General features: G+C 39.8%; 2 protein-coding genes across 2 annotated transcripts in view; one reads left to right on the top strand and one right to left on the bottom strand.

Annotated features, from left to right (window-relative positions):
- LOC138059636 (fas-binding factor 1 homolog) overlaps positions 1 to 15,577 on the bottom strand; it is a 37,633-nt gene extending 22,056 nt beyond the window's left edge. The window contains exons 1-17 of the mRNA XM_068905251.1: positions 15,509 to 15,577; positions 15,358 to 15,415; positions 13,625 to 13,684; positions 12,949 to 13,022; positions 12,717 to 12,742; positions 12,385 to 12,457; positions 12,184 to 12,228; positions 11,752 to 12,040; positions 10,168 to 10,293; positions 9,273 to 9,452; positions 8,336 to 8,542; positions 7,382 to 7,543; positions 5,489 to 5,785; positions 4,699 to 4,767; positions 3,877 to 4,026; positions 3,234 to 3,390; positions 1,406 to 2,261 (exon numbers count right to left, since the gene is read on the bottom strand). Of these exons, the coding sequence (XP_068761352.1) occupies positions 1,406 to 2,261; positions 3,234 to 3,390; positions 3,877 to 4,026; positions 4,699 to 4,767; positions 5,489 to 5,785; positions 7,382 to 7,543; positions 8,336 to 8,542; positions 9,273 to 9,452; positions 10,168 to 10,293; positions 11,752 to 12,040; positions 12,184 to 12,228; positions 12,385 to 12,457; positions 12,717 to 12,742; positions 12,949 to 13,022; positions 13,625 to 13,684; positions 15,358 to 15,415; positions 15,509 to 15,517 (2,838 nt within the window). The 5' untranslated portion in view covers positions 15,518 to 15,577. The remainder of the gene's footprint in view (positions 1 to 1,405; positions 2,262 to 3,233; positions 3,391 to 3,876; positions 4,027 to 4,698; positions 4,768 to 5,488; positions 5,786 to 7,381; positions 7,544 to 8,335; positions 8,543 to 9,272; positions 9,453 to 10,167; positions 10,294 to 11,751; positions 12,041 to 12,183; positions 12,229 to 12,384; positions 12,458 to 12,716; positions 12,743 to 12,948; positions 13,023 to 13,624; positions 13,685 to 15,357; positions 15,416 to 15,508) is intronic.
- A 46-nt stretch (positions 15,578 to 15,623) lies between these two features.
- On the top strand, positions 15,624 to 19,488 carry LOC138060146 (ribonuclease H2 subunit C-like). The gene is made up of 4 exons (XM_068905862.1): positions 15,624 to 15,975; positions 16,849 to 16,961; positions 17,981 to 18,100; positions 18,874 to 19,488. The coding sequence occupies exons 1-4, from the start codon at positions 15,801 to 15,803 to the stop codon at positions 18,925 to 18,927; spliced, it is 462 nt and encodes a 153-aa protein (XP_068761963.1). The 5' UTR covers positions 15,624 to 15,800; the 3' UTR covers positions 18,928 to 19,488.
- Positions 19,489 to 20,595: the final 1,107 nt, after the last annotated feature.

Below are 20,595 nucleotides of genomic sequence, written 5' to 3'. Positions count from 1 at the left end.
TCACGTAAGCGTGATGCAAAATCTCTCTAACGTATGCCGACGCTGTTGTCATAACCTTGAATTAACCGCGCACCAGTGGCTCAGTTGGTTGAGCACCGGACTGTCACGCGGGAGGTCGCGAGTTCAAACTCCGGCCGGACCAACACTCAGCGTCTTTAAATAACTGAGGAGAAAGCGCTGCCTTTGTAACTACATCTGCAAATGGTTAGACTTTCAAATCTTCTCGGATAAGGACGATAAGCCGGAGGTCCCGTCTCCTAACCCTTCAATAGGGAGTTTTAGCAAAGACGACGGCTACAGCAACGAAAACGTTAGTCCAAAATATAACTTAGCGCTATCGCAAGTATTTCACGATTAATCTGTCTTGTTCACGTTGTACAATACAGGCGAACTATCCTGTAAATGGATGGGTGCGAACGGTTTTAAAGTCAAAACTGAAAATGACTTTTTCATTGTTATATGCTCACGTTGTTGTTTTGTGGAGTACGGCAAAGAAATGCACGGAAATTCGTGTTGCACGTGCAGCACGAGGATTTTTCCTTTTTCAACCAATATTCTTGCTTTGTGGCGTTGCCGTAGCCGTACCCGTCGTCTTTGCTAAAACTCCCTAATGTCAATAATCCTGTGGCACGTAAAAGAACCCACACACTTGGCACGTAGTTCCCGGTGTTGTGGTCTGTCTTCTGTTGTGTATCATGGTTGGGAGGGTAAAAAAGGGGCCACAGTAATTGGCGCAAGCTGTTGTGGCGCTCCGCTAGCTTGAATGGCAAAGTTAATAAAATAAAAAATGAATTTGCTCATTTCAAGTTGCTGTTTTGACGAGTACGGGAACAAACATCTACACAAATGCGTGCCGCACGTACAGCACAATCATTTTTCTTCCTTTGACCAATAATGTTACTGCTTTCATTTGGCGTTGGCCTTGTCATTTCTTAAAATGTACTAAAACGCGTACTGCACGTGCAGCACGCCCGGCTTTTTCTCACCTTTTAGACCTAGCTTTTTGCGACGTGGCCGTCTCGGTTTTGCTACAACGACCTTATAGGATAGATCCCAAAACCAGGGAACTCCGCGCCAAACTCTTTGAGGAGAGTGTGTGCATTCTTTAAACGAATATGTGAATACACTAAGGACGGGCTGGGGTTTTCCTTATTTGTTCGCAACAGAGTAGTTGGCCCTTCTCGATTGTGCTAGCAAAGTGTTATGTAGGCGCAAAAAAACAAAGGTGCATCTTTCTTTGTTCACGATGCCTTTCAAAAAATGAGCATGATTTGAGTATTTTTAGACAAAGAACGAGCTCTGCAAGGAGCATAAAATGCTAGTTTTACGAGCATGATCGGGAAGGGCCCTCAACTGAACAAGGAATCAAAAGAAAACCCAGAAGGTTTGTTTTTCAGGCTCTCACCTTTCCTTCAAACTCCGACACCTTACTAGCAGCATCTAACTCTTTCTTGAGCCGGGAACCTTCCATCTCCTGAACTCTCTTTACCAGTTCCTTCACTTCCTCCTCCAGCTGCGTTTTTTGCTGTTCCTGGTGCTCACTAGCTACCTGGTATTCCATCAGGCGACTCTGTTGCAGTTCGCTCTCAGCCTTTAGTTTCGTCATTTCCAGTCTTTCAACTGACGAAGGTTGAGGAATATGGGGCGAGAACGAAGGCGAAAAGATTTGATTAGAATCTTGGAATCCAATAGAGTAGTGAGGCTGAGATGCAAGAGACTGGGGCAAGTTCTTAGTTGTCTGTGAAGCAAGAGGCGCATACGAAGACTGATGCTGAAGCTGATGCGACTGAAGGGTGTATGGTAGAGGTCCTACTTGCGGTGGAATATTAGACTGAGGGGGGATAGGTTGAGTTCTAAAATAATCGCCATCTTGCATTGGAGTTGACTCAGGGGGTGGAACTGGGGCCGGTGTTGTCGGAGTGAAAGTAACCTCCTTAGCAGGGTACTGCGGGAATGCAACCTGATCTTGTGCTTGAATTTCTCTTGCACTTACAGCTTGTCTATCACCCGTTTGCTGAATTGCCGCAGGTCTCTGTGTGTCTTGGTTTACCGGAACTTGCTGCTGCACAGCTTTATTTTTGACTTCATCTTTTTGCACAGGATCCAAGTGAAGAGATTTCTCGTTAAGCCTATCTAATTGCTCTCCATGTGGGGTTCCGTCATCTGGCTTGTCCAGTGAACTCTGCTGTGATGTCTGCTCGCGCCAACGTCTTCCTCGCCTGGGGCTTCCTCCTGACGATTCCCACGGGAACAATGATGATCTTAATCAATTATTAAAAAAAAAAAAATTGGTTTCTACTGACGAGGTTTTTCCTCGAATTGGAAAAACTAAATAACTACGTCCAGCTCCTTTTCAATAAATGACAAGGACAAGTTTTTCGGCCCGAAGGCACTGCTCATTTGAAAGAGGTTAGTACCTGGAAAATCGATCAACAACTGAATCTATGACCCCCTTCGACTCGTCTTTAAACTTCTGCCTTTGAGCCTTAGGCACGCGACACGAAGCATATACCACCAAAGAGAACTAAAGACGTAGTTTCAAGTAGAATCTGTTCTCTTTTACACTCGATAAGGTAGAGGCAGTTTACTTAACTACAAACTGACCAGGCTTTAAAAGTCTATGTTTATGCCTTGCAACAGTATCTTTTGGACCCCTTTTATTATTTCGTTATAGGGGTGCAGGGATGGCGCAGTGGTGAGAGCAGTCGCCTCCCACCAATGTGGCCTGGGTTCGATTCCCACACTCGACGTCATATGTGGGTTGAGTTTGTAGGTTCTCTACTCTGCACCGAGAGGTTTTCTCCGGGTACTCCGGTTTCCCCTCTCCTCAAAAACGTTTGACTTGATTTGCGTTAATTGTTAATTTCAGTTTACAGTGTCCCCAATTAATACGCCAGCGCTAGAACGACTACACACATGATAATAAAGTTCCTTTCCTTTCGTCTAACTGACTATTTGTTTAACGAAGTGATAAATTGACGGGCTGCTGAAAGTAGTCAAACTTCCCAATTGAACACTTTTTCCAACCTTTTTTTTTGGTCAAAACGTGGTGACTTCTGAGAATAGCCATTAAAAGACTTCCTCAGCCAAAAACCGGTTTTAAAAGACCGCGAAATAAACAACGGACTCACCCACCGTTTTCAACCGTTTCAGCGAAGTACGCAGCTCATTGAATAAGTTAATTCACCAATCAAATCAAAAAGGTTTCTTCCACACGACTTAACTCTACTCACTTTCCGCTATCCGAAGATTCTGTATGCGTTGGTTTAGGTTGTTCATCAGGCGTGATTCCGATCATGCGTAGAAACTCGTCATTATTATTTCCCTCTCCCCTGTATCGCCCTACTCTGCGGGGTGGTGACGATTGACGCTCTTGACGTTCCGGGGGATCTGTAAACAGGAAGTTGAGTAAACGAGTTTGTTGGAGACTGAACGCTAGCGGCCGAGTATACACACGAGAATGAGATTAGCGGAAAGCACAACTAAAAACTAACAGCTTTCTTTCAGGGTCGAATCTTCCATGGGAAGCTCAAATCATAATACAGTCGAACCTTCCGTAAGTGGACACACCATCGGGACCAAGGGCAAATTCCCGCTTACGGGAGGTGTCCGCAAATGGGAGGTTGAAAAAAAGTGCAACAGAGGGCAAATACTACACCACAACAAGTCTGTTAAACCTCTTAATTAAGACAACTTGCAACTGTGGCTTGAAGAAAAGTTAAAAAGGAAAACTTTGATGTACTGTAATGAACAAAAAGCTAATTGTGATGGAAATGACTATGTTTTGAGCAAGAGAGTCAACCAATCGGCGGGGAGAAAAGGCTGTTTTCACCGATATTTCCCTCATTGCAGTAACCACAAGTAAATAATGTGTACCTTGAACTTTAGGCGTATCCTTCCTGTTATCCATTGCCAATGGTGTGCTGGTCTTTGGTAAAGAAGTACTCAGATCCAGGTCCCTGTCATCATCACCACCACCACCAAGTCCCAACCAATCTCCACTGCCACCTCCACTTGTTTTTAAACCTGCATGTACACAAAGTGCAAACGTAAATAAGAGGAATTGTTTTGCTCTTTAACCACCCTTTCAATGATTGAGTTCGGTTTTGGTCCCGTGTTGGAAGCTTGCATCCGTAAAGCCAAACCACCGCACTAACACGCAAGATAAGGGATATCAAAGAAAGCGACCTGACATTGCGCATATGTAAATGCTGAACGATACTACAGTTTTAGGCTGAAATTGCTCGCACAGCTTTTTTACCCATCCGCGCTGTCGCTGCGGGAAGCACATCGCGTCCCCCTCTCACAACGCCATAGAGCGAGTTTTAATCGAGTGTTGTAAAACCAAAACCAAAGTAATTACTTTGGCCAATCAAAAAGGACGGAGACAATCCAGCAAACCAATCAAAACTCGAAGTACCGGTAATTACACGTAGCCGACACAAAGCGCGGGAAAATGTGCAAGCGCAAGCCACGATTGGTTTTGGTTTCACTTCTGATTGGTTGTAAAAATGACGCGAGAATTTAAGTTTGAACCAATCACTGAGTGAAGTAATGCAAAACCAAAGCAATTCGCTAATTACTTTCGACACTCAATTGAAAACCACTCTTCGTTAGACACCAAGTTATTAAATAAGCGAACTCTAATGAAGTTCTGGGTCCCATAGCCATTCTCAATTCTACGGGAAACAACAATACCTGGTGATGGGGGTGCTTTCTCCACCTTTTGTGGTTCCAAATTGGTCGTCGGTTCTTGTTTCACGTCCCCTAAAAAACAAAAAGGAACGCAAGAGGATGTGTGAAAATATCTCAAAACTCAGTAAACACGCGCGCCGTCCAGCAGAGCAGAGGATGAAAATACTCTTGTTTTGCTAGGAAAGGTGTATGTACAGTACGTGGAAGAATGGCATAGAACGGCAGATGGAGTGCAGTACCTGTCTCTTTAAAACTAGCCTAAGCTGAATGGACATCACGTTTAAACATGATAAGCTACTGTAACAGTTGCTTTGCGAAAAGACAACTGAAAACCCGAGTCCCCGGCGGTGGCAGGATTCAAGCTCACGGCCTCCGTAACGCCGGGTGGTTGTTCCACCCATTGAGCAACAAGTACTTCTGGGCCCGGTTGTTCGAAAGCCGATTAACTCAATCCAGGATTAGCGTAAACTATTGTTTCATGTTTTCATCTTTTTGGTGAAAGTTCCTTTTGCTTATTTTTTGTTTTTCAAGATTGACTTCTTCTAATGTAAAGTTTTGCCGAATATCATCGTTGAACAGCATTTGGGAGTAGAGAAATAAACTCCTTGGTTAATTAAATTTTTAATTTGGGATTAGCGTTAATCGGCTTTTGAACAACCGGGCCCTGGGAAGCCAGGTCGCTTTTCTAGGTTCTTTAACACAAAATATCCTACAACTGAGTTAAACAACGTATAATATCAACTAAAAATGACAACATTTCCATTAGTACTCTGGCACCCACCATTAGCCTTACCTGACTTTCTAGTGGATGCACTTCCCAGGGGTGGTTTCCCACTCTTATTTGCATCTAGCTCGTCCCTTTTCGGCTTTCTTTTGCTCGCTCGTTCACTTGGAGCACTGGAAGGACGCTCGTTTCCAAACAGGTCGTCATCCAGTCCCAGTTCATCTGAAAACCTCACGGTCCGTTTCGTGGAGCTGGGGGCCGTGTCTGGTCTTGCCAGACCTCCGCGACTATGTGACGGGCCACTGGAGGCCGCCGAAGGCATGTAACCACCAAACTGGAAGGACTCTTCAGACGTGGGACTCGAAACTGAGGAAAAAAGGAAAAAATATTGCATATTAATTAAATTCGGGAAATGCGAGACTATTTCTCGACTGCTTTGGTTCAGGATTTCTACTCTTTTTAAAAGGAGAACAAAGTTACGCCTATTTTTCCACCGAGGATCAGAATCCTGTCCACACAATATGTATCTTTTTTCCCGCGCTTTTGTTGCCGGTTGCAGCCCTGGTAGATTAATTATAGAGAGATTTAGCAGTGCATTTACGGCAAATGGCAAAGATCAGGCTGAAATTTTAGTCAAAAACTTGCTTCAATCTGGCTCATTTTTTGCTTGCCACCTACAGACATCGAGAAACTTCTGACATGAGAAAGAGCACTTAGAATACGGAAACTTTGATGCTTTTATGACAACAGCAGCATTGCGGTTTTCGTTTCACGTAAACGCAATCCTAACTCTCTCTTCTTTGTTTAGAGTGGCCATCAGTTGATTTGAGTTTTCTACGTGTGAAATAAAAAAGACTAGCTTAAACAATTAGCGAACTTTAGTTTTCGTTTCATAGTAAGCGTTCTTGGAGTAGTTTTCAACTGAAAGCCAAATGATTAGTGATTGGCTTAACATATCGCGCTAGACAATAGACCAATTTCGATATATTAAGGGCGCGTTCTTTTGGGACTATTTCGGAAGAGGAATACTCCGAATAGACAGTAAACGCGTTTTTTTTGGGACCAATTCGGCAGATGCGTTCTTTTGGGAATTGGTATTCCGTGTATTCCGTTATTCGTAAACCGGAATAAGAATAACTGAAATAGTCCCAAAAGAATGCGCCCTAAAATTCAGTCATAAACAAAAGGCATCATCACGAGGCATTATGAATAAACTCATACAAATCCTTGTATTTATTCTCCAGAGCCTCGATATAATCCCTTTTGTTTAGGACTGAATTTTAATACATCAAAATTGGTCTATTAGAGGCGCAAAACGCACTGATCCCTAATTATTGCACACAGGTTTCAATAAGTGTCCCGTTGCTCTTTTTCCCAACTTCAACATCACTCGTGTCTCGGAATACAGACAATTAGCGCAATGAACCAATCCAAATTCGTAGCAATTTCATGTAACTTGCTCAAAGCGCGGCAAAAATTGCGTGTGCAAGTCGCTATTGGTTTTGGTTTTCATTTTCATTGGTTGATGAACTGGCGCGAGATTTTTAAACCAATCACTAACCGTAGCAATTGTAATCGCGTACTTTAGAGTGGTTTTCAAATGAGTGTCGTAAAACCAAAACCAAAGTAATTACTTTGGCCAATCAAAAAGGACGGAGACAATCCAGTAAACCAATCAAAATTCGAAGTAATTACACGTAGCCGACACGAAGCGCGGGAAAATGTGCACGCGAGAGCCATGATTGGTTTTGGTTTCACTTCTGATTGGTTGAAAAAGTGACGCGAGAACTTTGAACCAATCACTGAGTGAAGCAATGCAAAACCAAAGTAATTATCTAATTACTTTCGACACTCAATTGAAAACCACTTTAACCTTCGACAGTCATTTGAAAACTGCTCTAGAACGTCTTGGAAACAAATGAGTAAATTCCATGGAGAATGTACACTGTAAAATTGCCTCACCCCTTTTGCTTCCTGTTCCTGAACCAGCATCTGTTTTGCTGCTAATATTACCCATAAAGTCTTCCAGGGATCCAGGAACTTGTTTTATTGGTTCCTCTTTTTCTTTTTTTCCAGGAAGCTTGCTGCTCTGAGACTGCCTGAAGGGCCTTTCACCTCTCGGTCCTATGTAGTACAAGGAAGTCATTGTGTGTTTGTAGTCAGACATGAATAATATGGCGGACAGGGTCTGGTAATGTTATTTTGAAATATATAAAAATACATGCCCATATTTTCCTTTGCAACATTTCCACTTTCACCTTAGGGAATTAACATGCAAAAAACAACATTGAAAACTGTTGAAGCCTTGATGGAGGGTTTTTGTCAGTAAATGTGGAAAGACCGAGTTAAGGAGCAAAAAGAGTAATTTTTTTGTGGATTTAGTCCAAGTGACAAGTGCTTTAGTAGGGTCTCGGAGCAAAGAAAGACCAAGGTTGAGACGTTCTTGAAGCATTTTATGTTCTTGCAACTAAATCATCAAATGAAAATTCCTGTTCTTGTCTTTTTCTCTGACAGCTAACCAGAATAATAATAATAATAATAATAATAATAATAATAATAATAATAATAATAATAATAATAATAGAGAGTCGTAAAACCAAAACCAAAGTAATTACTTTGGCCAATCAAAAGGACCGAGACAATCCAGTAAACCAATCAAAACTCGAAGTAATCACACGTAGCCGACACAAAGTGCGGGAAAATGTGCATGCACAAGCCATGATTGGCTTTGGTTGCAAAAATGGTGCTCAAACTTTGAACCAATCACTGAGCGAAGTAAAATTATGCAAAACCAAAGCAATTTGCTAATTGCGTTCAACACTCAATTGAATTCTGCTCTAATCATAATAATAATAATAATAATAATAATAATAATAAAGTAGAGGGATTTGGCTCAAAGAAGCAATAAATTTATACCTGTGTCTGGTAAATCATCACCATACCCAAAAATATCATCAGTGGACTTCGGACTGTTCCCTCGCCTAGTGCGTTCCTGTTTGGTTTTGGTGGGAGGGGTGGCTGAGTCTTTTGATTGCATATCAGAGTCATCTAACTGATCTAAGCCAGGAAGATCTTCATCTGAATCAAAATTAATCTCATCTTTGCTTGGTTTTGCCTTCCGAGCTACAGTAAGAGAAAGAGTCTATTAAGCTACAATACTGTGAGTTACAGTACCAGCCACATTTTTTCCCATTCCATTTTCTGCAGCCTCCAAAGAAATTGAACTTGTAAAAACAAGGAACCTTAACTTACACTAAAGCCTGATATATTTATTACACATGGAAATTGAATTTAGCAACAAAGCACACCGTGAAGTAAAACAGGCTGTACTGTTGAATATGGCCTGCTAAATTGACCAATCATAGTGTGAAATTTCTATCTGACAAGGTGCTACATTTTCTTCTGACATTTTCAAAATTAATGCTTATGACTCAATGTGGCTCTGAGACTACCACGAACCCAACAAGGTAACATAACCTCAATGGAACAGGCCTAGAGGGCTATAGACCAGTCAAGAGAGGGGTAAATACGCATTACTTTGCCACCTCACCCAAATTAACTTTGGACAATTTTATTTACAATAGCAAACGTGAGAAGACCCACTGGTGTGGCTCAAACCACCAAAAACCCCAATCGGTAACATACGTGTAGTCATGGAGGAACAGGCTGACAAATCAGTGGACCAGGTAAGAAAGGGACAGAGATGACACCACCATTTTCTTCCCTGTAATAATCAGTAAACCTGGGCACCACATACAGGAAATGTTGAAAAAAAAACTTTATGAAGTTTCTATACCAGACGTTCCTTTTCCTCTGCTTTGCGGAGTTCCCTGAGGGGACCCCACATCCTCACCTCTGTTGTCTTGTTCACCAGCAGCCTTGGGAGAAACAGGTGGAGAAGATGCTCCTCTGTCTTCATCCTTCTCCTTATGGACACTTGGTTGGTGTTCAGGCGAGGCTGGTGCCAAAGATGAGCTTGCAGTTTCTTGATTGGCTGATCGCCGTCCCCGAGAAGATTTTGGTCTTTCTTCCTCTAAACATACATACATGTACATTGTAAAAACCACAGGGGTCATTATTTATAACAATTATAAACATTGACCTCATATGTGAATGAATACATGTAAACATTAATTTTGTATTTCTTTGTTCAGTTGGATCCATGGTGTTGACATTCTGTGAAATGTACCCTGAATTCAAAAGGTGCATTTACAAAAAAGAGAAAGAAAAGTGGAACTGAGAAATAAAATTCAGAAGGGTTCTGACTGAGTTTTTGTATGAATAAAATAAATAAGCATGAGTATTTTTTTGTAAGACACATAAAATTGCAAGTGCTTATTCATTCCAAATTGCACAAGAAAAATCAAGCAGAAGCAATGCACACAGATCACCCAATCATGGAAAAATTGCACCATGAATTGTGCCATCCAGGGCTTGCATTTAATTGGCTACCAATGCAACAATTTCACCTTTATTGCATTATTTCAAGTTTCTGCACTATTTCACTTCTCGGCACTCTGTTTGGGATTAATTGACATGCATGTGCATGAGCTCTCATCTGTTTCCCAATGAGACCATATGCACCTGGGGGAAACATCCCACTTGTTATCAGAATCATTTACTGTCATCTGAGGAGGGACGGAATACAGCAAAGCATTTCAAGAATTGTGTTAAAAAAAAAAAAAAACTAACCCAAGCAGTGATCTGTTTAGTGATCTCTGAAATTTATACAATAAAAAGCAACAGACCTTGATTGGAAATTCCAGTTAACTCAGTTTTTTTTGCAGCTGTAGATTTTTTAGGCTTTGTTTTTGGAGCAACATTATCTTCTTCATCTGACAACAAGCCAGCCAATGGATCGTCCTCGTCAAACTCTAAGAACGCACCATTAGCATTAGATCCAGTGAAATGAAATTTGGTTTACTATAACCTTTACTGCACTATAACCAATGTACCGAAAATGGACCCTTGTTACAGCACTGTGATAAACATGTAAATGTATGTTTGGGATATTGTAACTTTTTTTTCAATAGGATGGAATGTTTCTCAACCTTACTTGATTTGGTTATTTTACCAAACAATTATTCTCTGGTCCATATCATGGCCCACAATTCAGAAGTAAGGTGCTGAAAGGGATGGCACAGCGGTGAGAGCACTCACCTCCCACCAATGTGGCCCAGGTTCAGTTCCCAGATTCGGTGTCATATGTGGGTCAAGTTTATTGATTCCTTTAATCTGCTCTGAGAGGTTTTTCTCCACGTACTCCAGTTTTCCCCTCTCCTCAAAAACCAACATTGATTTGATTTGCGCTAATTGTTGATTTCAGTTTACAGTGTCCCTAATTAGTGTCCTGTCCAGCATTAGAAGACTAGACACTCAAATAAAGTTCCTTCCCTTTATATGCTTTAAAATCTAAGCTCAAATATTTTCTTGCTATCCACCTATGGCCCTGAAATTTCATTTTCCATTCATCCAGTACTTTCTCAAACTACAGCACACCTCGGTTTTTTATAGCCAGTTTAATGTGACCTATGTCACATAAATAAAGAGGAATCCGAGATATTATTAGCCTGGGTTCAGTTGTGAAAAATGCAAGTACAATAACAAGTACCGGTATACTTCTGGGTTACTAAAAACTTAAATAATTATTGTAGCACTGTGATGATATACTGAATTCAAAACAAGTTTCCACATCAAGCCTTTTTAACCTTCAATTTTGACTCAAAACAATGAAGCCTTTCCTCCATCATGAAATTACATTGTTGAGGCTTCTTTGATGGGCAAAATTGCAGCCTCGGATGATTAATAGCTGCAGATTAGTCCTGATTGGCTTTTGGATGACTGGGCCCTGGATGGTCTCTACTCAACATTTTGTTAATGCATAAATAATCTTAAAAATAAATTGTTTAATCATTTAAAAGGATTGCATTAACTTAAAGTTTGTAAATGAAACAGCACTCAGTTGCAAGTGGCTGACCCATTTCAAGCCTGAAATGCAGTTATAATTAATTAAAATAATGTAGTCATTTGAAATACTACTATTACATTCCTGCTTCTTTAAAGCATTAAAAATCAGCCTTACTGTTTCATTAAATTTTATTTTTCATTAACCACTTAATAAATAATAAAGATAACATTGTAACTTAAAAAAGCATTGCTACAATGTGCAAGTTCTGAGCACAGATCATCAGTATCACATTCCGTTTTCAAGTAATAATAAATATTATGTATCGAGAAATCTTTTTTGTGTGTGTGTGACTCAATTAAAATTAATTTAAATTTAGCTGAAAGTAAGTCAATTTTTATGGATTTTTAGGCAACAGTGTACAAACCTCCAAAATCAAATTTTTTGCGTGGTTTTGGAGCTGCCTTTGGCTCGGTGCTTTTGGTGTCGTGTTCTACAAAAGCTGTCATTTCTGATGATGGTTTGGTTGGTTCTGGGGAAATGTTTCTTTCTTTGCTGCTTTTTGCCAGTTTTGAAGAATCTTCTGATGGTTTTCTTCCAGGTTTTGCTGTGCTCTTTGAGTCTGACAAAGCTTTTTCTGGGCTTGAAGTTTTACTAGGCGTGGCCTTCCTACTCAGTGATCCACCAAAAAGATCAGATTCCATATCATCTAAGCCCTGAAGCAAATTGAATAAAAAAATCATTGCAGTTATTAAGAAGGCAGCATTCCATACAAGTTTGAATGCCGGGCAACAACAAAATCATGATCGCAAATTGTAATAGAACATCATTATTTGTACACAAGTTTCATAATACTCACAGCAAGGCTGTCAGCCATTCTCTTGGCATCTGCTTCAGAAATTGACTGATAACACAGGAAAACATTTGAATTTCAGTAAGTATGCTACCCCTTGCCCTTGTATTATCTTTCTTAATATTTTATTTTATCTACAGTGTATCAATGACAAAAGAACTACAAATTGAAAACGTTTTCAGTTAAAACATGGCTTCCTTTCATTACCTCATCATCATCATCATCAAACCCTTCTCCAGCCATCTGTGCCAAACTACTGTAAAAATCTTCATCTGTGGCCCTAAGGCATACAATCCAAATTTCATTGTATTGAGCCATGATTTTAAGCTCACCAATAATATTTTTTTGTGTTGTTATAATAAATAAATTATTATTCCCACCCCTGAAGCAACCTCCAGTGACGATTTAAATAAACTGGTCTTAGTCTCACTCATAGGAGAAAATGAGTTAAAGCTGTTCTGATTTTTAAACAAATTAGAAGAACAAAAACAAAACATAATTGGATACATGTACATGTATGTTTCTTAACACTGACATACCCTGAAGTTAAAGATCCTTTTCTTTGCTGAAAAAAATGAAAAACAATAATAATAACAATTAATTATAATATTGTCATAACTACCAATAATAATAATAATAATAATCATCATCATCATCATCATCATCATTATTATTATGAAAGTATGTAATATTTATCATAATTTCATGTAACAGTGACAAAACTGTAGTACAATATACAATGTACATGTATGCAATTTCTAAAACACTCACTGATTTTTTTGAGCTGCCTGTTGTAGCAACCTTGGATTTTCCTTTTGACTGAGAACTGATACCCAAGATGTCATCTGGAATGAGAGGAAACAAGACTTAAGACTTGCAAAATAAGAAAAAAGATCTAATTTATAACAAAGACAGGCTGTTAGTTTATGATCAAACAAGCGGTTTTGTTACTGACATTTGAAATCAGTTAAGAAGATTCTTTAACACTTATAATATTATTACAGTAACTGTGTTAAGTGGTCTGTTGATCAATGCTGGTTAAAATGGGTGTTTAGGCTTAATTAAGTAAGCACTATTTGAGATGCTGCTTACATAATTATAGACCCACAGTACTCATTCAAAATAATATTTTTACGGTAGTCCATTCGGGTAGTCCATGGACTGGGGGTCAGTGTTTTATCCACCACCAGTCAAACTCATAACCTTCCAAAAAAAATGGTTACTTTACTTTAGAATAATGTGATTCTTTGGTGTCTAAATCATTTGAACGACTTTGAACAAACACACTAAAAAAAATTTGCCCGTCATAGCAAGGATATAAAGGCTTCCTAGTATCAGAGTTAAAAGAGGGTTCCCTCTGATCTATAACTGTGCTACAACAGCATTAATTAAGACAAAAAAGGTTAATTTCTTTGCCCAACATTATGAAAGGGATCCATAAGCTCACCATCATTTCCCCCGCTCAGGATAGAGTCCAAATCGTGATCCAAAGCTGCTCTGTTTGAAGCTGAAAAAGTAATGAAATGACAAGACCTTTGATAAAACAAGGAGATTAGGTCCTCAACCCACAACACTAGTCTCTCTCTCAGGGGCAAGGGAGAGGGAGGGGCTGTAGCCCCCCCCCCCTTCACCTTTTTCCCCACGGTGTTGTTTTCTCAAAGACCTCTCCCCTCCCCTCACACTTCCGTGATCCATATCAAAACCTACAATAAGTGCCAAAAGGGTTGACAACATTGAACAACATTGCCAGCATTGAAGGGGGAAGGAATGGGAAGGCAGGGGAAGAGTGGGGAGTCGCTTATTGTCTGAGGTTATGTCATTTGTGTGGTACGAAACGCTTCCTTTTATATTAATTTCGAAACACAGATTAAAATAACTTTTTAGTGAAGTAATTCATAGCTACAATTGTAGGTATTCTCTGGGATTGGACGAGTAACCACTTTAATTTAAAAAAGAAAGTAACAATATGTTCTTTCTTCGTTTGTGGTTACTCGTGGTTACTCGTCCAATCTTCGAGAATACCTACTTTTTATTAGCTTAATCCTAAGTTATAGCTTCGAAATACATGAGGTATACTCCTTGAAGATCTTTTATTCATGGTTTTGTTACTGCTTTGCTTTGCAATGAGTGAAAAATGCAATAGCTTTCTTTCATGATAGCCGAATGTGTGACAATGTCACGCTAAAGTCTTTTAAATGAAAAAATGCTTGGTATTAACCAGCCAATAATCTCTTCACAATAAACTGACTTTCCTCCCACCTTAATTTCAAAATTTGTCGAAGTAGAGGTTGACGGCGTATTCTTGGTGATAATTTTCGATAGCAACGAGTCACTGTTCTCGTCAGTCACACGCTCTGAAATGGCTTGCTTGATCTCCATGCTCTTTAAAATTCTACATATCGATGCCCGAGATATACTAGCCTTTTCTATTATGTCCCTTAACGTCCATCCCTTACAATCCTTTGCAAAACAGACAAATGCCCATTTTGCAGCATCGATTTTCACCAGGAAACCATCCTTACTATTGTTACTAAGGTTTTCGCACTACTGTGACGTCATCGTCAAACAGGGAAAATATCTGTAACTATGTCCTAATTAATGTCCATTACTTCCAGCTAGTGTTAATTTAAAAACAGTATCAAGTACAATCATTTATGTTTCTAACATTCCCACGCAGTCTTTTACCTAGCTGTAATGCTGTATTTTCTAGTTCAGACGATAAGCGCCAAAAGGGTTTAGACACTTTCCCTTTTAAGGAATCTTGGGCAAATCCCTCCCCCAAAGTCTTTCCATCTAACCCCCCCCCCCCCCCAACAACGTTGTTTTCTTATCGCCAACTCTTCCTTTTCTGTTACCAACATTGAAAGGGGGAGGCGGAGGAAGAGGGGGGATTGCAAGTGGAAAATGTAACGTTAAGGTGATTTTTCCCTAATTGTTGTCTTCCCAGTTCAGTGTCTCAACTATTTTTGTCGCTTATTGTAGTCCCCCCCACCACCACTTTCAAACGTACTCCGCGGCTCCTGTCTCTAAACAAGTCATACACTGTCAAAATTAGATCATTGTGCTATGGGATCGATAGCTTTCAAACGAACACTTCAAATTTACTTTACTTTGCTTAATAATGAGTACTCGACGGTAAAAGATGTTCAAGTAAGTTTTGACAACTTTGGCTAATAATACCATTTAATCCAACGGTCGACTTGCGACCAATCTCTGATCCTGGGAAAGTACCACCACCCTACGAAAAAAAAGAAAATCTTTCAAGTTTAACCAACAGATATTATAATAAAAGGTTTTCCGGTTTCGAAAAACAGAATTAAGATTTCTCTACCCTTCTCATTCCATAAGAATCTTTGAACTTCTCAAATTGAAACTTCCAGCGGAAGATCCGCCATTTTGAAATCCAAGGAAAACAAACGCGTGCTTTTCTACGAGAGTCCGCTGGCGATTGCCTTAGCGCAATTCAACGTTTTCGCGCGTTTTCCACTCCAGAGAGGACACTCCACACAAGATCTGGCGATCAAGCTGAAAATCAGACCTTTTTAAAACATTTTTAGGTTCTTGAATTCTTTCCACTAATTTTGGAGTTTGGTAATCTTCGTTTGCTTCCTTTTTATTCTTAAATGGCGGGGAACTTCAGCATTTCTCAGGCCTCCGTTTCCAACTGTCCGGCATCGGACCGTGTGCATTTGATGGCTTGCGAAATTGAACATGACGGAGAGGCTTGCGTTGGGTCATTTTTCGATACCACTGTGCGACAGGAAGAGACGAGTACAGGAGTTGAAAACTCCGTGAAAGGTTTTTCATTTCTATTGTTCATTTAATAATTATAACGTTTTAAATAGACCATTTTACAGTTGTAGCTAAGTTACCTGGCCTACGAATGGAAGCGAGGGTGCCGGTGACCCTGTTTTGATACAAACCTCCGTGCTTTTGTAATGTTAATACGGACTAATTAGAATTACAACAACACAATTTGCATGATAAAAGCAGTCGGGGCTGTATCAATGCAAGGTCACCGGCAGCCTCGCAGCCATTCATAGGCTAGGTCGCAGAGCAAACAACTGTAAAATGGCCTATTGTACAGATCGTTAGGAAGGGGCACAGGCACCCCAAGCTTATTTTTTAGCAATACAAAGGGGACTACAAGTCGCACAAGTACAAGATTTGTAAGAGCATAATAGACCTTGTTCTCTTGTACAGTTTGTTTTCCCAATACAGATCATGTGATAATACTCAGGAGATTTGATCCTTTGTCTTGTTCATTAAAAAAGAGTGCATGTAAGCATGAAAGTGTATGCATGCACTCTTTTTAATGAACAAAACAAAGGACCAAATCTCCTGAGAATTGTTGAATTATCTGAATTGGGAAAACAAAATGTACGAAGTGAATGTTAAAATCTGTTTACCGGTATAATTCTGATGGCACAAATTTTCAACAAAAAGCCGTATGGCCATCCTGTATTTCTGCTTTCCTAATTATTTTCTTGATCTAACACGATTGGTAGATTTTGTTGCTTCCTTAAATACCACTCATAGAATCTTGGGAATGAATCAACCAACAACCGCAAAATGAATAGATGAGTGCATTCACACCTAGCTTCCCCCCCAAGCATATTATATGAAGCAGTAAATACTAAAATAACACCTTTTTCTGTCCGTTTTTTTTAGCCTTGAGTGCATCATTTCGAGGCCGTAGTCTGAAGGGCTGTGTTATCAATCTTCCAGCAGGATATACTGGGTATGTGATGAAAGAGGAAAAAAGACCCTTTACCGAGGAAGAGGTATAAGTTGAATCTTTTGAAATTTTTTTTTAGGGTGTGTTTGATTGACCATAATCATTCCAGAATAGGAATACATGGAATAGAAGTTAGAAATCCTTCGGTTTCACAGGGATTCACTTAAACATTGTCAAACACCTGCTAAAATGCTATTTTAAACATATCTTGATTATCCTTGTTGCTTCAAAATGCCAGACATACCGTTTTAAATCAGCACTCATTGTATTCCCATTCCAGAATACAGCCAATCGAGCGCACCCTTAGTATTTTAAGCATGATTACTTGATAGATTAGCGGTCAAGATTAGAAGGAATGGATGTCCTTTTCTCTGCTAGCAGAGGTTTCTTTTCTTTTGCTTTTGCTGCTTGGGCTGACGAGTTTGGGAGAAGAGACCTCTGCCATGGATCGAAACTCACTGTGATCCAACCGCCGTCCACAAACTTGGAGGGCACTCTTCACCCCACAATCTATGGTCAATGGGTTAAGGAGAACTTAATAGTGCATGTAGACTTTGTTACCCCTTTCACTCCTGAACTGGCTTGTATTGAAGAGTAAAATCATCTGGCATTAGACAAAGTAAAATATTTAAGTGTTCCTCTTAGGAAAGAATGGGTAAAGAAGGTCAACTCGGGTAGGGTGCGGTCTTAAAAGCCATTGGTCTGGGGTTCAAGTTTCATTCTGTCCACTAGAGTGAGTTTTTGTTGTGAGAAGCCCTAACCTTGTGCAACTCTTGGACCGTAAATGCAGAATCCTTCTGATATCGCTTTGATGCATGCTATTATATATCTTACTGTAGTTGAAACCCTATTTGGGACTGAAGAAATTGAATTAGGCACAGCAAAAAATAAACTCTGGAAGCTCATCAAAATGATGTCATTATGAAAATTCCCTAAGATTGTCATCTCCACCTTTACATAAATTTTTACAACTCATTTACAGCAAATACCAATTATTGCTTACAAAACTTTATCCAGATAAATATCACATGGTCATTTCATTTTTGGTTCTTTACTCTTTTTAAGGATCGAGTGATGAAGGCCACTCACAAGTTCTCACAATTAAGTTATTGGAACCTAGAGACTCCTCCATCAAATAACGACACCCTTGTTAAGGCTTTGCAATGGATAAATATTGCTTCTGCAGTAAGTAGAGGATCTACAGTGAGACAAGTTTCTGCCAATTTGATGTCATGTAGAGATGGATACAGTGCACTTGCCAGCACTTGAGCAAACTTAGTCTAGTTGTCCTGGGGCTGTATTCCAAGGCCGTTGCCTAACAGGAGCCCGGTAGCCTGGGGCTCCCAAAGAAGAGCTCTGGGCTCCTTAATTTTTCACAGCAACACCTTTCACTTCATATGTTGGGCTCCTAAGTTCTCAGCGTTTAGTTCTGAGGGCCCCTTTAAAATTTTCTTAGGCAGCAGCCTTGTATTCACAAAATCTTACATAAGATATGTCGTAAGATATAACTTAAGAAAAAAAATAGGACCTTTCTAAGCTATTCAAGTGCTATTCACGAACGCAGTCTTATGCACATACTAAGATATGTGTGATTTAGGAGTCTCCTAAGTTTCCTGGATAGTTACAGATTAGCGACAATAAACCAATCAAAATGTTTCTTAAACCTCACAATGAATAATGGAAATTTCTGTCACCCTCACATATTAATAATGGGATGCTACAATGACTAGATGTTATCAGTGAGGGTCACCACCAGAGAATGAAGAAAAGTCATTTTCCAGAAAGAGAACATGCACTCTTAACACTTTTTGTTAACCCTTTCAAACCTCAAACACCCTGGGACACCCCACAATTGACGAGTAAAATCGTCTGGCGTTAGACAGAGTAAAATCTGTTTAGTCTCACTCCCAGGGGTCAATGAGTTAAACCTATTCAATTTGCTTTCTTTTCTTGAACAGCTTCACGGCAAGGAAGTTGACAATGATTATGCCACTCCAGAGACCATCAGATGATCACCATCTCCTCCACTCAACAAGATATTAATTACAGATTACTTGCGATAAATTATTTTGCTAAAGTAGATTTAATACTGTTACTGACACAGCTACGTTGTAGACTGTAGTCCACAGGAGAAAAGTACAAAAATACATTTGTAGCAAAAAAATGTCATAACTGTCTAACAATGCATTTAACTTATGTACATTTCTTTGTTATGCTTCTATCTTTGCAATATTTTATCTTACCCTCTCAGCCACTTAATTAAAACCTACTCGCTGAAGTAAAAAGGTACAAGGTTACACAGATTATGCCAGTTCTTTCCCACACAAAAGTCGATCCACTCCACTGTAAGATGAAAATATTCCTTAAAAAGCAGGGAAATGACTTGTGGAATCATTGTTTGAATAAAGTACATGTCTTAGGGTGGAATAGAGTGTGAGCCTCCAACATTCCTTTTCTTGAGAGGCAAAAACTCGTGTGACATCTTATACTTACAGTACTGTACTTACCGTAACACAGTCATCAAAACTAGTAAGGCCTATGTTACACTGCCCAATAAACAAAAATTACTTCATTTTGATGCATCAAAGCCATCAGTGCAAGAGACTTAAATCCATCAGTGAAGAAGGCTTTAACTGGGTTACATCAATAGGACTGTACCAGTATTATTAACTAAATGCTCCATGAGCGTACACTGGGTTACCTGTGGTATGTGTAACAAAAACAGAAAGGGATTGAGTTGGATGGTTTTGAACTGCAGCGTTCCAGGCAATTTATTAAAGTCAGGGGTCATTAAGACCATTTAAGGGGTCAACCATGAGCCGTACCAGCAGAGGCCCTTTGGCTCACACGTTCATACGACAGAACAGATCTTTTTCTAATGTTAAAAACCTGGCTACCAGCCTTTTAATCATTTGCCAGAAAGAAAAAATTCCTGTCATCTTTAGAAAAAATAGGCACTCATTGTGTACGTGTGGTAGTGCAGTAACACAGCCCTTTATTTCATATTGTGAACGGAGCTGCGTTTTGTCTTCCAGGAGATTCAAGTTGTCCTTACGTAATATGTAGCTCTTAATAGTACACGATATTGTTTTGGTATGGTATCTCATTGTAGTGCCATGGTAGAAGTCTTAGCTAAATAGCCCCCTGAAAAGACATGTGGTTACTACCAAAGTACTAAACCCAGAAAGATTGAAGAAAATAAATGGGAATCGAGAAACATTGGCTTCAAGGCTGACGTGTTGATCATTTTCAAATTCCCTCACAACTTCTTTTCACCCCAGTTAAACGAGCACTCTGAGCGTCTGACAGCTTTGTAATACAAAAGTTCCCTGAAGTTTTCCATGTCCCACGGGGTTAGTATCTGAATGGGTGACCTAACAAATATACCCCCCTTGACAACGGAAACCCCTCTATTAGTGTAATAAAAACTAAGGATAGTCTATAGTTCTGAATTTTTTTCCTTGTTCTTGTTCATGTGGTAACCCGGCCTGAGAGTTAGTACAGAACGCATGCGCTATTAACCCTTTGGCTACTAGAGATTTGGCCGAAAAACACGTTTTGAAGCTAGTTGAGGGGTTTTTTTGGTCAATGTCGTGCTGTTTAAGAGCTAAACCTCCGCACAAACCCGTTTTTTCCAGGTTGTACACTCCGCGGCTTTTTCACTCAGGTGCTTGCAAAGT

Source organism: Montipora capricornis, chromosome 8 (genome assembly GCF_036669925.1).
Source record: "Montipora capricornis isolate CH-2021 chromosome 8, ASM3666992v2, whole genome shotgun sequence".
Classification (NCBI taxonomy): domain Eukaryota; kingdom Metazoa; phylum Cnidaria; class Anthozoa; order Scleractinia; family Acroporidae; genus Montipora; species Montipora capricornis.
This window is presented reverse-complemented; position numbering and strand designations above follow the sequence as displayed.